Source organism: Protopterus annectens, chromosome 3.part0, assembly GCF_019279795.1.
Source record: "Protopterus annectens isolate FY-2018-M chromosome 3.part0, PAN1.0, whole genome shotgun sequence".
Taxonomy (NCBI): Eukaryota; Metazoa; Chordata; order Ceratodontiformes; family Protopteridae; genus Protopterus; species Protopterus annectens.
Window position 1 is genome coordinate 482,161,071 of NC_056731.1, and position 13,946 is coordinate 482,175,016.

Consider the following 13,946-nt stretch of genomic DNA (forward strand, 5'->3'; position numbering starts at 1 on the left):
CTAGTTTTAACAAAAAGGTATGAAATGAGACTATAAATACTAATACTAATGACATTAGAAATAATAAAATGTATGAATATAAAAAAAATAAAAAAACAGGATGTCAAGCAATGCTTACTTATGACCGCAACACACTAAAAGTTAAAAATATTATTAAAAGACATTGGGCCAGTGCTCTCAAATGTGCCTGAATTAAAACACACATGAACTGGGTTGTATGTTTGGATACAAAAAAAAAAATCTAAGAATCTGAAAAAATCAGTTATATTACAGAGAGCAAGCTATAACACCAAGAATTCATAATATGAATAATGGGACAAAACAATGTGGTAGATGTATTTTTTGTAAATATATTTATGTGGAAAGCACAATTACCATACCTCCCAACCGTACCGAATTACTAGTTTTTTTACAGTTTTGGGGTCCAAAAATTGGGTGCCACAATTCCCGACTGGCACCCCTTCATTCCCATTTTTTTCCAGTTTTACTTCTTTCGCATTTGCAGCCGTCATCACGTGCGAGAAGACATCAGCACCATCAGGGCTACCAGCCTATTAGAATTGAGCTCAAGGGCTCACATGCATTTTCGGGTGGATGCTCAAGTTTTTCAAATGCTCTGCAAGCGGGAGAATTACTCTGGCAAGGCTGTTTCGTATTTGATGAACAGGATGGATATATTCTCGTTCTGAGCAGAGCGGGACAGATATTTTCGTTTTGCTGCTGCTGCCCTGAGCTGAAACGGATATATAATGCACGACCATGGCAGGCAGGCAGGCAGGCAGAAAATTTTCTACTTTCAGTAGAAAAGTACAGTTGTGTACATTTACCATAAATGTAGATGTTTTGAGTGTATTCACTGTTACAGTCATCACATTTGGGTTATCTGCCTGCATGTAGCCCTCAGCCGGCCTGAATACCAGAGTCTTCGGATTTCTGCGTCAGATGCTGTTGCTTCTTCCATGACATCAGGTCGTCAGTGGTACAAAATATGCAGCCAACGCAATTACATCAATTTTTCTTGCCAAAGATGTCAGGTGCCCCCACAATAGGAAGCAATTATATGGTATGGAACACCCCCAGCAAAAAGCAAATATACATGATCTAATATAGACCAAACAAGAAGGAAAGGTAAAGGTCAAAAGAAGTCAGGGGGCTGGAGGGAGGGTAACCAGGACTGCAACAGTGAATAAACTCGACCATCTACATTTATGGTAAGTGTACACAACTGTACTATGTTCTTCGTGTTTCATTGTTGCAGTCATCACATTTGGGTTGATTCCCAAAGCTAATGAAGGATGGATGGGAGAAGTTAAAGAGCATTAGGACCAGCAATCAGGCCCTGTAAGACTGCTGTGGCAAATCCAGCTCTGGATTTAGAAAAGATAGGCAGGTGGTAATGCTTGGTGAAAGTATATACACAGCTCCAGGATGTCCCTGGTAGGGACTCCTCTGCAAAATGTGGTAGAGGTAGATGCAGCCCTGGTTGAATGTGTTCTTATCCCCTGTGGGGTAGGTTTTCCATGGTGCTTGTAGCAGAAATGGATGCAATGGGCTATCCATTTAGAAATGGTTTGCTTTGAAATGGCCTTTCCCTCTGCCCCTGAAGCAAAGCTAACTAGTAGCTGGTCAGATTTTCCGAGAGGCTTAGTCCTGTCCAAATAGAATCTAAGCTGTCTGTGTACATCCAGAGAATGCAATATCCTTTCCCCTTTATTCTGAGGATTAGGGAAAAAAGTAGACAAATTAATGGACTGGTTTAGAGTCACACTAGACACCACCTTGGGCATAAATGATGATTTAGTCCTGAGGGAAACCCTGTCCGCATGGAAGATAATGAAGGGTTCCGCAGCCATGAGGGCCTGCAGTTCAGACACTCTTCTTGCTGAAGTGATGGCTAGAAGTAAGGCTGTTTTCCAATAAAGGAACATCAACTCTGATGTAGCAGCTAGTTCAAAGGGGGGGAAGGGTGAGTTTTTCCAATATAAAGTTAAGGTCTCAGGCTGGAGTGGGAGCTCTCCTGGTCTTACATTTTTGGCCCCTTTAAAAAATTGTTTTAGCAGGGGACGAGAGAAGAGGGGTGGCTCAGTGTTATAATCTGCTGAAATGGCAGAGGCATGAATCTTAATTGAAGAGAAAGATGGGCCTTGTGGAGCATTTCTGTAAAATAATCTAGAATATGAGGTAAGCTGGGCACCGTTGTGTCCATCCCCTCAGCCTGGCTCCAGGAACAGTATCTTATTTTCTAGTACTAGGCCTCCTCGCCTCAAGAAAGACATCCAGCACCTGCTTACTGAGGGTTGCTAGAGGTGAGCTCAGGGAATTAGCCAGGCTGCAAGGCTCAGGGTCTGAAGCTGAGGGTGCAGAATCTGGCCTGCCTGCTGGGATAGCAGAGAAGGGATCTGAGACAGGTACCATGGTTGTAGCACTGTCAGACTGCGCAAAAGGGGGTACCAGTGCTGGCGTGGCCAGTCTGGTGCAATCAGTATTGTCCTTGGCTTGTCCTGTTTGATCTTTAGTAGAACCTTCGAGAGAAGAGGCAGAGGGGGAAAGGCATAAACTGAAAGGCTTTCCCAGGTAAAAGGACAGGGCATCCACTTTCCAAGCTTGACTGTGGGAAGTTCTGATGCAGAATTTGTTCAATTTGTAGTTCTGAGGGCAGGCAAACAGGTCTACCTCTGGTGTCCTCAATTTGTTCAAGAGCTTGAATATTTTGGGTTCCAATTTCCATTCATGTAGGTCCATGTGACTTCTGCTTAAGTCGTCTGCCAGTGAATTTATTTAGTTTGCCTGGCAGGAACTGAGCTTGTAGGCTCACTTGGTAGCTAAAGGCTGTGTTCCACAGAGACATGGCTAGTCTGCAGAGTGGGTAGGAATGGGTTCCCCCGCTTGTTTATGTATCACATAACTGTGGTGTTGTCTGTCTTTACCAATAGTTGTCCTGGAAGAATGAGGTTGTTGAAGGTTGTCAGAGCATTCTGTACAGCTAACATTTCTTTTTGACTGATATGCAGGTGTATCTGTTTTGGATTCCATTTGCCCTGAATGCACTGCCTTGCCCTGTGAGCCCCCCATAGATAGTCTGTTGTGTCTGTTGTTAGGGTTTGGGTGGCAGGGGGTAGAGAGAAAGGGAGTCCCTTGTTATGGTAGCAGGCCTCTGCCACCAAAGGAACTCTGCCCTTAGACAAGGAATGACAGGAATCATTGTTTCCAGGTCCTGAGAATATTGACACCACAGACTTTTTAGATACCATTAAAGATTCCTCATAGGCAGTCTTGCATACGGAATTAACAGAATGCAAGAGGCCATGAACCCCAGGGCTTGCAGGATTTTCCTTGCAGACAGCTGGGTTTTTGTGGCCAATAGCTTGAAGTAGGTTGTCAAATAAACTTGTTTCTCTGGAGTGAGGAATGCCATCTGGGAAGTTGTGTTCAAGCTTGCTTCCAGGAATACAATCTGTTGACAGGGTACTAGGTGTGATTTCCTCTCGTTGATGGTACACCCCCCAGGGAGGTTAGAATTCTCTTTACAAATGGTGTTGTAATAGTAAGTACTGACTCTCCACTTGAATCAGGCAATCGTCCAAGTATGGGTAAATCTGAGTATTTCTCTGCCTGCAAAATGCAATGGCTGGAGCTAGGAACTTTATGAATACCCTGGGCGCAGTAGATATGCCAAAGGGAAGTGCAGAGAACTGATAATGCATGGAGTCTGCCCTGAAACGTAGGTATTTTCTGCAGGATTTCCTTACTGGTATCTGTAGGTAAGCTTATTCTAAGTCTAGTGTTGCCAGCCAGGTATCCTTGGCTAGCAGAGGAAGAAGCTGTTGAAGAGTTAGCATTTTGAATTTTGGAACCAACAGAAAGGTGTTGAGCATAGACAGATCCAGGATAGGACGCCAGGAGTTTTCTTTTCTGGGAACCAGGAACAGTCTTGAATAAAAACCTTGTCCCCTTTGTTCTGCTGGGGCAGGCTGAAAAGCCCTAATACTGAGGAGAGAGAGAGCACTTGTTTTTGGGCCTCTGCCCACTGTTTTGGAGGAAGGTCTGGCCATCCACTTGGGGTTGGAAGTGAGTGGAAGTGGAATCTGTATCCTAAGAAAACTGTTTAAAACCCATTTGTCTTGGGTAATGAGTTCCCAGTTTTTTTGCATGCAGGGCGAACTTTCCTCCTAAGGAAGCAAGTAGCTGAGCAAGGCTTGGAAGTGTTAAGGATAAGTCAATATGCCATTTTTCCATAGGGGGGTGACTTACTACTCCCCGCTTTGGGAGTGGGGTCCCCCCACTGCTTAGATCTGTGCATAGTCTGATACTGAAGTGTTGGTGGTCTGCTGCTCCTGGGTTTGGACTGAGAAAGACTGGAAAGGACCAGTTCTTTGAAGGCCAATGCCAACTGAATATAGGTGGCTGTACTTGTAAGAAATCTTTAACAGTTTGCATAGATTTAGATTTTTTCTCAATCCTTTTGAGGACGACTTCTGCTTTGCTGCCAAAAAGGTGCCATTGGTTTAAGGGTGCATCCAGTAATTTAGCTTTAACATGATCTGGCAAGTTTTGTTCCTTAAGCCAAGCATCCCTTCTAAGTACAGACCCAGTGACAGCAGCCCTGCAAGATGCTTCTGAAGCATCAAAACCACATTGCAAAGTACCTTTACCAACTTGGTCAGCAGAATGCATTAACTCTTGTAAATCTTTGTGTTCAGCACAGTCAGGAATCATCATCATTTTATGTTAAGTAGACCCATAATATGCTGCTGATACTTTAACATATGAAACTGGCAATTTAAACCCTAATGGCCAAAGTAGCAGAGTATACTTCTTACCCAATCTGTCTAAAGCTCTAGAGTCCCTATCAGGAGGGGTAGGGTTTTGGCAGTAGTAGCCTTAATGCCTTTTGCTCCTTGGGAAATTGTTTCTGGATCCGCTGTAGGATTCTTGAAGAGGAATTTGTACTCTGTAGTACCGGCGGACTGGCTACTAGCTTAACGGAAGAGTCGTCTGCAGTTTTGGACCTATGCGGTCTGCCTCCGTCTTTATCCTTACGTTTTTTTCGGAAGATCACAGTCGGATGGCTTAACGAAGCCTTTTCAGAGTACGGAGATCGAGAACGAAAGTATTTGGCTACAAAAATAGCCTGATTATGAATAGTTCAGGCGTTGAACAAGGCACAAAACTAACAGCGAGGGACGTCGTGGTCTGGGCCTAGACAGGTGACGCAGTAAGAATGAAAATCTCTATGAGGTATTTGCTTTCCACAGGCAAGACAAAGTACAGTTGTGTACACCTACCATAAATGTAGATGTTAGAGTGTCTTCACTGTTGCAGTCATGACTGTAGGGTTCTCCCCTGCCGGCAGGCAGCCCTCGGTCGGCCAGAATCCCAAAGTCTGGGTCCGGCATCGGCTGTTCAACCCTGCTCCCTGACGTCAGAGCGCCAGGAGTATAAAGCTGACAGCCGACGTAATCTTCTCCAGTTTTTCTTGCCCCAGATGTCAAGAGTCCCAAAATGAAAATGGTCCCAAAACCTTTGCAAATACACCTCAGAAGAATGGTGAAAAAAGGAACCACACAAAAGTAAAAATAAGAGGGGACAGGAGGGAGGGAAACCCAGACTGCAACAGTGAAGACACTTGAACATCTACATTTATGGTAGGTGTACACAACTGTACCATGTTCATCGTGTTTCACTGTTGCAGTCATGACTGTAGGGTAGAATCCCAAAGCTGTAAGAAAGGGAGGTGGTCATAAAGGAGGGGTGGCTAAAAGGCCCTGCAAGACCGCAGAGGCAAAGCCTGCCCTAGACTTAGAGTAGAGAGGTAAATTGTAGTGCTTAGAGAAAGTATGCACTGAACTCCAAGTTGCAGCTTCCAAAATGTCCTTGGTAGGAACTCCCCTGAGGAAGGCTGCAGAAGTGGCAGCAGCTCTGGTGGAATGAGTCCGAATGCTCCCTGGGATTTGCTTTCCATGGTGTGAATAACAAAATCTGATTCTATGAGCAATCCATTTAGAAATGGTTTGTTTAGAAATGGCTTTACCTTGGGAACTTGACGCATAAGAAACAAACAATTGTTCTGATTTTCTGATGTCCTTGGTTCTGTTCAGGTAAAAACGTAGCTGTCTATGCACATCCAAGGAATGTAAGATCCTTTCCCCTTTATTTTAAGGAATGGGGAAAAAGGTTGGCAAGTGGATAGTTTGATTTAAAGCCACTTTGGAAACCACCTTAGGCATGAAAGTCGGATTAGTCCTCAAAGATACCCTGTCTTGATGAAAAATAATATATGGTTCCACCGTCATAAGAGCTTGTAACTCAAACTCTCCTGGCAGAGGTTAGTGCCAACAGGATAGCTGTCTTCCAAGATAAAAACTTGATGTCAGCAGAAGCGGCAGGCTCAAAAGGAGGCAAGGTTAGTTTTTCCAAAACATAACTGAGATCCCAAGCAGGAACAGGAGGAGATCTAGGAGGTCTTAAGTTCTTAGCTCCTCTGAGGAACTGTTTCATGAGCTGGTGGGAAAAGATGGGAGGGTCTGAATTATAATGAGCAGAAATAGCAGAAGCATGAATCTTAATGGAAGAGAAAGAGAGACCCTTATGTAAGAGATCCGTCAAGTAAAGAAGAATTAAAGTAATGTTAGGAAGAAGAGGATCAGAATCCTGAGCCTGCATCCAGGAACAAAATCTTTTCCATTTTCCCGCATAAGATTTCCTAGTGCTAGGACGTCTGGCTTCTAAAATGACATCCATAACCTGCTTGGGTAGGAAAGAAGAAATTAAATGTCCTGGATTAACCAGGCTGCCAAGGCTGAGAGTTCTGACATGAGTGAAGAACCTGACCCTGATGTTGAGACAGAAGGTTCGGAGACTGAGGTAAAATCCAAGGTGGCTCCAGGCATAGGTTTATTAGTGTTGGATACCAAAACTGCCGAGGCCAATTGGGAGCCAACAAAGATAATCATCTTGGGTTTGTCCTGTTTTATCTTCAATAAAACTCGTGGAAGAAGAGGTAGAGGTGGAAAGGCATATCCTGAGAGGTTCCTCCAACTGAATGACAGGGCATCCACTTTCCAAGCCTCTCTGTGGAATGTCCTGGTGCAAAAATTCTGTAGCTGATGATTCAGATGGGATGCAAAGAGATCTATGTGAGGACATCCCCATACTGCTGTTATCATCCTGAATATTTTGATGTCCAGCATCCATTCGTGTGGATCCGAAAGGTTTCTGCTCAAACTGTCTGCCAGTAAGTTTTGTTTTCCTGGTCGAAAATGAGCTTGAAGATCCAGATTGCAAGCTAGAGCTGTGTTTCATAAATCCATGGCAAGTCTGCAAAAGGGGTAGGAATGAGATCCCCCTTGCTTATGTACCACATAACTGTGGTGTTGTCCGTCCGTATTAGTAGTTGTCCTGGTTGTATGAGATTCCTGAAGGCCAATAGAGCTTTCTGAACGGCTAACATTTCCTTTAAGTTGATATGCAGGTGCTTCTGATCCTTTGTCCAAAGGCCCTGCAGACAATTGCCCTGAAAATGGGCTCCCCAAGCATAATCCGAGGCGTCCGTGGTTAGAATCGGAGAGGCAGGAGGTAGATGGAAGGGCTTCCCTTTGTTTAGAGCACATGCCCTGGACCACCAAAGAAATTCCTTTTGAAGGCAAGGAAGGACAGGAATCAGTATGTCCAAACTGAGGTAATGCTGAGACCATACACTTTTTAGGTACCACTGTATTTTCCTCATGTGTAGTCTTGCATATGGTATGAGAAGGATGCAGGAGGCCATGTAACCCAAAGCCTGCAGGAATTTCCTTGCAGATATATGGGTTAGAGTTGCCAAGGCTTTGAAAGTTGATACCAGCTGTAATTGTTTTTCGGATGTCAGAAATGCCATCTGGGTTGTAGTGTCTAGAAGAGCACCCAGAAAAGTTATCTTTTGTGATGGTGTCAAATTTGACTTTATGTTTACAGAGAATCCCAGGAATTTGAGGAGGTTTTGTACAAAGTCTAGATGCTGGAGTAAGACATCCTTGCTGTCTGCCTGAATTAGACAATCGTCCAGATAAGGGTAAATCTGAATTCCCTTGAGTCTGCAATAAGCTACTACTGGAGCCAGGCATTTGGTGAAGACCCTGGGCGCAGTAGACAATCCAAAGGGCAGCGCAGAGAATTGAAAGTGCCTCGATCCGGCCTTGAACCTGAGGTATTTTCTGCGATCCTGCCTGATGGGAATGTGTAAATATGTCTCCTTTAAATCCAAAGTCACCATCCATGCATCTTTGGACAGCATTGGAAGTAACTGCTGTAGAGTAAGCATCTTGAATTTTGGAATCTCTACAAAGGTGTTCAAGATGGGTCTCCATGAATTTTGCTTTCTTGGGACTAGAAAGAGCCTCGAGTAAAACCCTTTTCCCATCTCTGAAAGAGGTACCAGTTCTATGGCATTCATAGCCAAAAGAGCTTCCACCTGGTTTAAGGCCTCCGTCCATTGATGTTTTGGAAGGTCTGGCCATCCGCTTGGCCTTGGCAAAGTATGAAAATGGAATTTGTAACCTCTTAAAATCACATCCAAAACCCATTTGTCCTGGGTTATTTGAGTCCAATTTTGGTAAAAAAGAGAGAGTTTTCCTCCGAGAGGGGCTTCCAGGCAACACGTTCCTGCAACCCCAACAGAGGGAGTCATTGAGTTTGTTTCCTTTGAGACTGTGGCCTGTCCTCTCCTCCCCTAGGGGTAGAAGCAGTCCATTGCCTTGGTCTATAAGCAGCTTGTGTTTGAGGCCTCCCTCTGGAGCGTCTATATCTACCCCTTTGAGGCCTGTCTGAAGAGGGAAAAGACCAGTTTTTTGATGGCCAATTCCTGCTAAATCTAGGAGGCTGTACTTGTAAGAAATCTTTAACTGTTTGCATGGATTTCGCCTTATCCTCCATCTTTTTAATCACCTCTTCAGCTTTAGATCCAAACAAAACATTATGCTGAACAGGAGCATCCAATAATTTAGCCTTTACTTGTTCAGGTAAATTTTGTTCCTTTAGCCATGCATGTCTTCCAATGACTGTGCCTGAGGCCGCAGCCCTACAAGAAGCCTCCAAGGCATCAAATCCAGTGTAAAACACGTTTCCCAACTTGTTCAGTGGCATGCAATAAGTCATGTAACTCCTTATCCTCTGCACAGGCAGAAATGGAAGTAAATTTCTGTTTTAAGACAGACAAGAGAAATTGCTGATATTTAACCATATGAAACTGACAGTTTAAAGCCCTAATGGACAAAGTAGCAGAAGTGTACACCTTTTTGCCCCATCTTTCCAAGGCTCGAGAATCCTTTTCAGTAGGAATAGGATTTTGGGCAGTAGCGGCCTTAACACCCTTAGGGCCCTGAGAAATGGTTTCAGGGTCAGCAGTAGGATTCTTGAATAAAAACTGATGGGAATCAGGAACCCTGTAGTACCTATCAGGCTTAACAGGAGCAGGAGGAAAAGAATCAGGAGTTAAATTAGCCTCCGAAAAGGCATCATCCACAATATCCAAAACAGGAGGAATAGCCAGGGGCCTATGTTGGGGAATCCCTCAGTCTTTTCTTGGATTCTGAATACTCCTGTCCCTCCCAGTGAAAATGTTCCCTCATTTCATGCAGAGTCTCCCCAAAAGAAAAATCCTCAGGAGGAGAAGCTGAAGGAATGGATTCTTCCGCATCAGAATCCTCATAAGGAGGAAAAGAATATTCCTGATCAGAAGAAGAAACTGAGGAAACAGAAGCCTGATCAGAGGAATCATAATAAACATCCTGCCTTGGCCTTTTGTCTAGAGGGGGATGAGAACCCCTAATCATTGTAAGTAAATCCTCCGCCATCTTGAGTAACTGTTTCTGTGACTTGGGAGCTGGTTCAGAAGAAGCCTGTGTTGAAGTCTTTGGTTTAGAAGGAGTCTTTGCCTTTGTCCTTTGCTTTGCCTTTACCTGAAGCTGAGTAGGCCTGAAAACCCCTTCGGAAGCCGGTACCTGCGCAGCGGCTCCGACCCATCCGAAGGACCATTGTCCGAAGGTCCTGCAACAGAGATATTTAAAGGCCTGGTTGGCTCCTCATGAGAGTCCGTTTCGGCCATTGGTTCTGAAATGGCCGACGGCAGGGGCTGCAAAAGCGCCTCACTGACGACGGCCGAACCTGTAGCTGGCTCCACATGTGCGCTATCAGATTTGGACCTCGGAGGCCTGTCTTTATCCTAGCAACGCTTGTGAACTCCGGCAGATGGAAGCGTATCCAACGACATTTTGTAGTTAAATAGTCTACCGAAGTAATGAAAGGCAAAATCATACCTTCGCTTAATTGTACGCTGATTGAATCTAGCACAAAACCGACAACTAGCTACGTCGCGGTCAGGGCCCAAGCAAGGAATACAGTAAAAATGAAAATCCTTGAGAGATATTTGCTTCCCACATGAAATACAATTATTAACTTTTTCTGACATCGGAGTGGAGCAAGAAAAATGTTTCCTCAACGGGGTACTTAGCTTTGAGAGGAGAAGAGAAATCTTCGGACCGAAGTACGTGGAAATATTCGTCAGGATTCAACCGACCAGCACTTGCAAACTTTCACCGCACGGCAAGAAAGACTGGAGAAGATGGCGTCGGCTGTCAGCTTTATACTCCTTGCGCTCTGACGTCAGGGAGCAGGGTTGAACAGCCGATGCCGGACCCAGACTTTGGGATTCTGGCTGACCGAGGGCTGCCTGCCGGCAGGGGAGAACCCTACAGTCATGACTGCAACAGTGAAACACTATGAACATCTGTTAATTTTTTCTGACATTGGTTAGAGCATGAAAAAAAGGATCCCCAACAGGGTACTTACCTTTTTGAAGACTTCAGGTCTGAAACTTGAAAATGAAAATTTCAGGAGTCTGCCAACCAGCACTTACGAACTGCTTCTGCTTCGGGCACCGCACAGCAAGAAAGACCGATGTAATGGCATTGGCTGCATGTTTTATACCCCTGACGACATGGAAGAAGCGACAGCATCCGACGCAGAAATCCGAAGACTCTGGTATTCAGGCTGGCTGAGGGCTACCTGCAGGCAGATAACCCAAATGTGATGCTGTTCAGAATTCTGATGTGAGTGTTGATTATTCATGCCCAAATTATAAATGCAGTTTTATAACAGCATACAGCAAGGACAGTTCTAAGATAAGAACTATCTTATATAAAAACTGGGAGTTCATCAGCAATGATGTCTTTCTCGTTTAGGTACCTACCCAAACTTGATTTTCAGGAGAGGTCTTAAACTTCAAGAATTTATTGGAAAGGAAAAGTGTATTGAAGTTTGACAGGAACACTGGTATGAGAACTTGTGGTGCGTGTAGGTACTGTAAACTTATGGATGTAGGAAAGACTTTTATAATCAGAGGACGGAAGTTTAGTCTTCATTCCAAATTTGACTATAAAACCAAATCAGTGGTATACCTGGCGTTGTGCACAACATGCACGGCGTTTTATATTGGAAAGATGGATCGGCATTTCCGTGACAGTTTATGAACACATTTACGATATTGAAAAAGAAAAACAACCAATTCCTTAGCGAAACGTGTTATTAAATGGGGGACACAGATTCAAGTTAAAGATAATTGACCAGTTATATCCTGACATTAGAAGGGGTCCGACATCTCTTATTGAAGGAACGAGAATTAATTTGGCAGATGTGCCTTAATGCATTTTTTAACCCTGGGCTCAATGAATGTTCTAACATTTCTTGCCTACTCAAGCTTAAGAGCTTGGTTAGATAAATAATGCCCATTGTTAATATTCACTAGTTAGTATCGAACCATGTTCACCCATCAATGGGTAGGTTATATAGAATGTCATGTATTTTTTTTATATACTTGTTTTTATTTTATTTACATATCTTTTAACAATTTATACACTTAAATATTCATATATACACACCTTTAATAACTTGCCTGTAACAGTGTTTAATTACTCAATGTGTTTGAATTAATTGACACAGTGAGTTGATTGGAAGGTTTGAACCATGGGGTAAATTTTAAATGTTATTTAAAATGAACTAACTGCTTTTAAGTATGTCTGATGAAGTCACTGTATTACAGTGACGAAAAACACTTCACAATAAATTTTATGTTGCTGTGGACAAGTCTGGGTGTTTGGTGCACTTGTGTTTGTATCTGTAAACTAGCAAGTGTATCAGAGTCTGTCAGCAGGTGGAATGATCAGGCTGTAGGGACACTTTCTGAATGGAAACATGGGCACTACATTTGTTAAACAGGGCCTATAGTCTAAAGGAAATAAACAGCAATATGTTTTGTAAAGCAATAGCAAACAAGGCACATTTGAAACAGAAGCAATAATCCACAAATATTTTCAATTTCTTTTGAGGACTAGAGATGAACTGCAATGCTTAAAGAATGCCTAAAAGGGAAATGTTCTGTTAACTTGGCAAACCTTCAGAAACGAAGTGGTCCTAAAGTTCAAAGCATATAATCAATCCTACTGCCTCTTAACAGATAAATTTGACAATAGCTTGGTGGTTATTTACAGAAAATTGAAAAACTTACAGTACATTTTTATGGAACTGTCTTCATGCTTGTACCTTACACAGCTAAGTTCCAAAGCAATGGGAATGTTGCAGAGGTTTCTTCCAAATCACATACTACTAGAGCATAGGAATGGATACAAAACACTTTCATACCTTCTCCTTTAACGAACAGGATAGTTGTATCTGCATTAGGTGAAGCCTTTAACTCAGACGATGTAAAGTCTTCTTCTTCCTCTTCTTTCTCTTCAGTCTATAAGATATGTCAAAACTTATTTGCAAAGGTGATAGAAGACAAAATTAGAAGCAATCTCTCTTCAATCTTACGGGGGTGTAATACCTTAACTTCAGAAAAGCAGTCCAAGTTATGTTTTAATGCATAGAGATGTTAACATAGTTACATCAGTGCACCTACAGGAATGCTAACATATCAAACAAATGAAGATGTACACAGGGCAAGCTGCTGCTTTTTACTGAAAAAAAGACCAGCATAACTGCCACAACTTACAGGCATCTTGGAAATCCTTCAAAAGTTACTGTAGTTTTCATTTCAACATCAACACAAGGTCATTTCCAGTTATGCACCTTATATTTAAAGCTGTGACTGATTTGGGGGGAAAAAAATCAAAATATCATATAATGTATTATTCATTTGTTTGTAATGATTCCTCACACATTCTAATATATCCTTTAAATCAGTAACTATTTTATTCTTTTAGTTTCACTATCTTAGTTTTTCTTCTGTAACCACACCCAAAAATGAAATCATGTTAGACACTGGGTAGTGATGCACGTAAACATGCAAAACATTCAAGTAAAAACAACTTATTTAGCAGTAAATATAAATTAAAGTAAGTGATGAGCATTTATGTACCAGGATAATAGCCTGACTGGACATGAGGCCCCTTTTCAGCATAGGCCTGGAGAAAAAAAAGCTCCTCACAAAAATACTACACTAAGTTTACAAAACGTTATAGTAAGAGGAACAAAACTTACAAAAGACAAAACAAATCACTTAATGGTTAGTGGACAAAAGTATATTTATTATACAGGGGAGTAGGTAGCCTTACTTATTTACCCAAAAGATAAAGAAAAAAATCTAAATAACTATAGCTATATCTTTATATACATATACAAACATTATTATATACATATATACATACATACACACATTATATATATATATATATATATATATATATATATATATATATATATACACACACACACACATATATATATATATATATATATTATATACACACACACATATATATATATATATATATATATATATATATATATATATATACACACACACATATATACACACATACATCTATACGTTATATATTAGAATATTAACAATTAAGAGAGCTATGTACGTTAGACATGGTGCAAGGTCTTAAATATTCAACAATAGTGAAATA

At 42.1% G+C, this 13,946-nt stretch overlaps 1 protein-coding gene across 2 annotated transcripts in view; it reads right to left on the bottom strand.

The window, feature by feature from the left end:
- SSR1 (signal sequence receptor subunit 1) overlaps positions 1-13,946 on the bottom strand; it is a 557,116-nt gene that overhangs the window by 461,094 nt on the left and 82,076 nt on the right. For both annotated transcript variants that reach the window (XM_044064904.1, XM_044064905.1), the window contains exon 3: positions 12,673-12,769. In XM_044064904.1, coding sequence (XP_043920839.1) covers positions 12,673-12,769 — 97 coding nt within the window. The remainder of the gene's footprint in view (positions 1-12,672; positions 12,770-13,946) is intronic.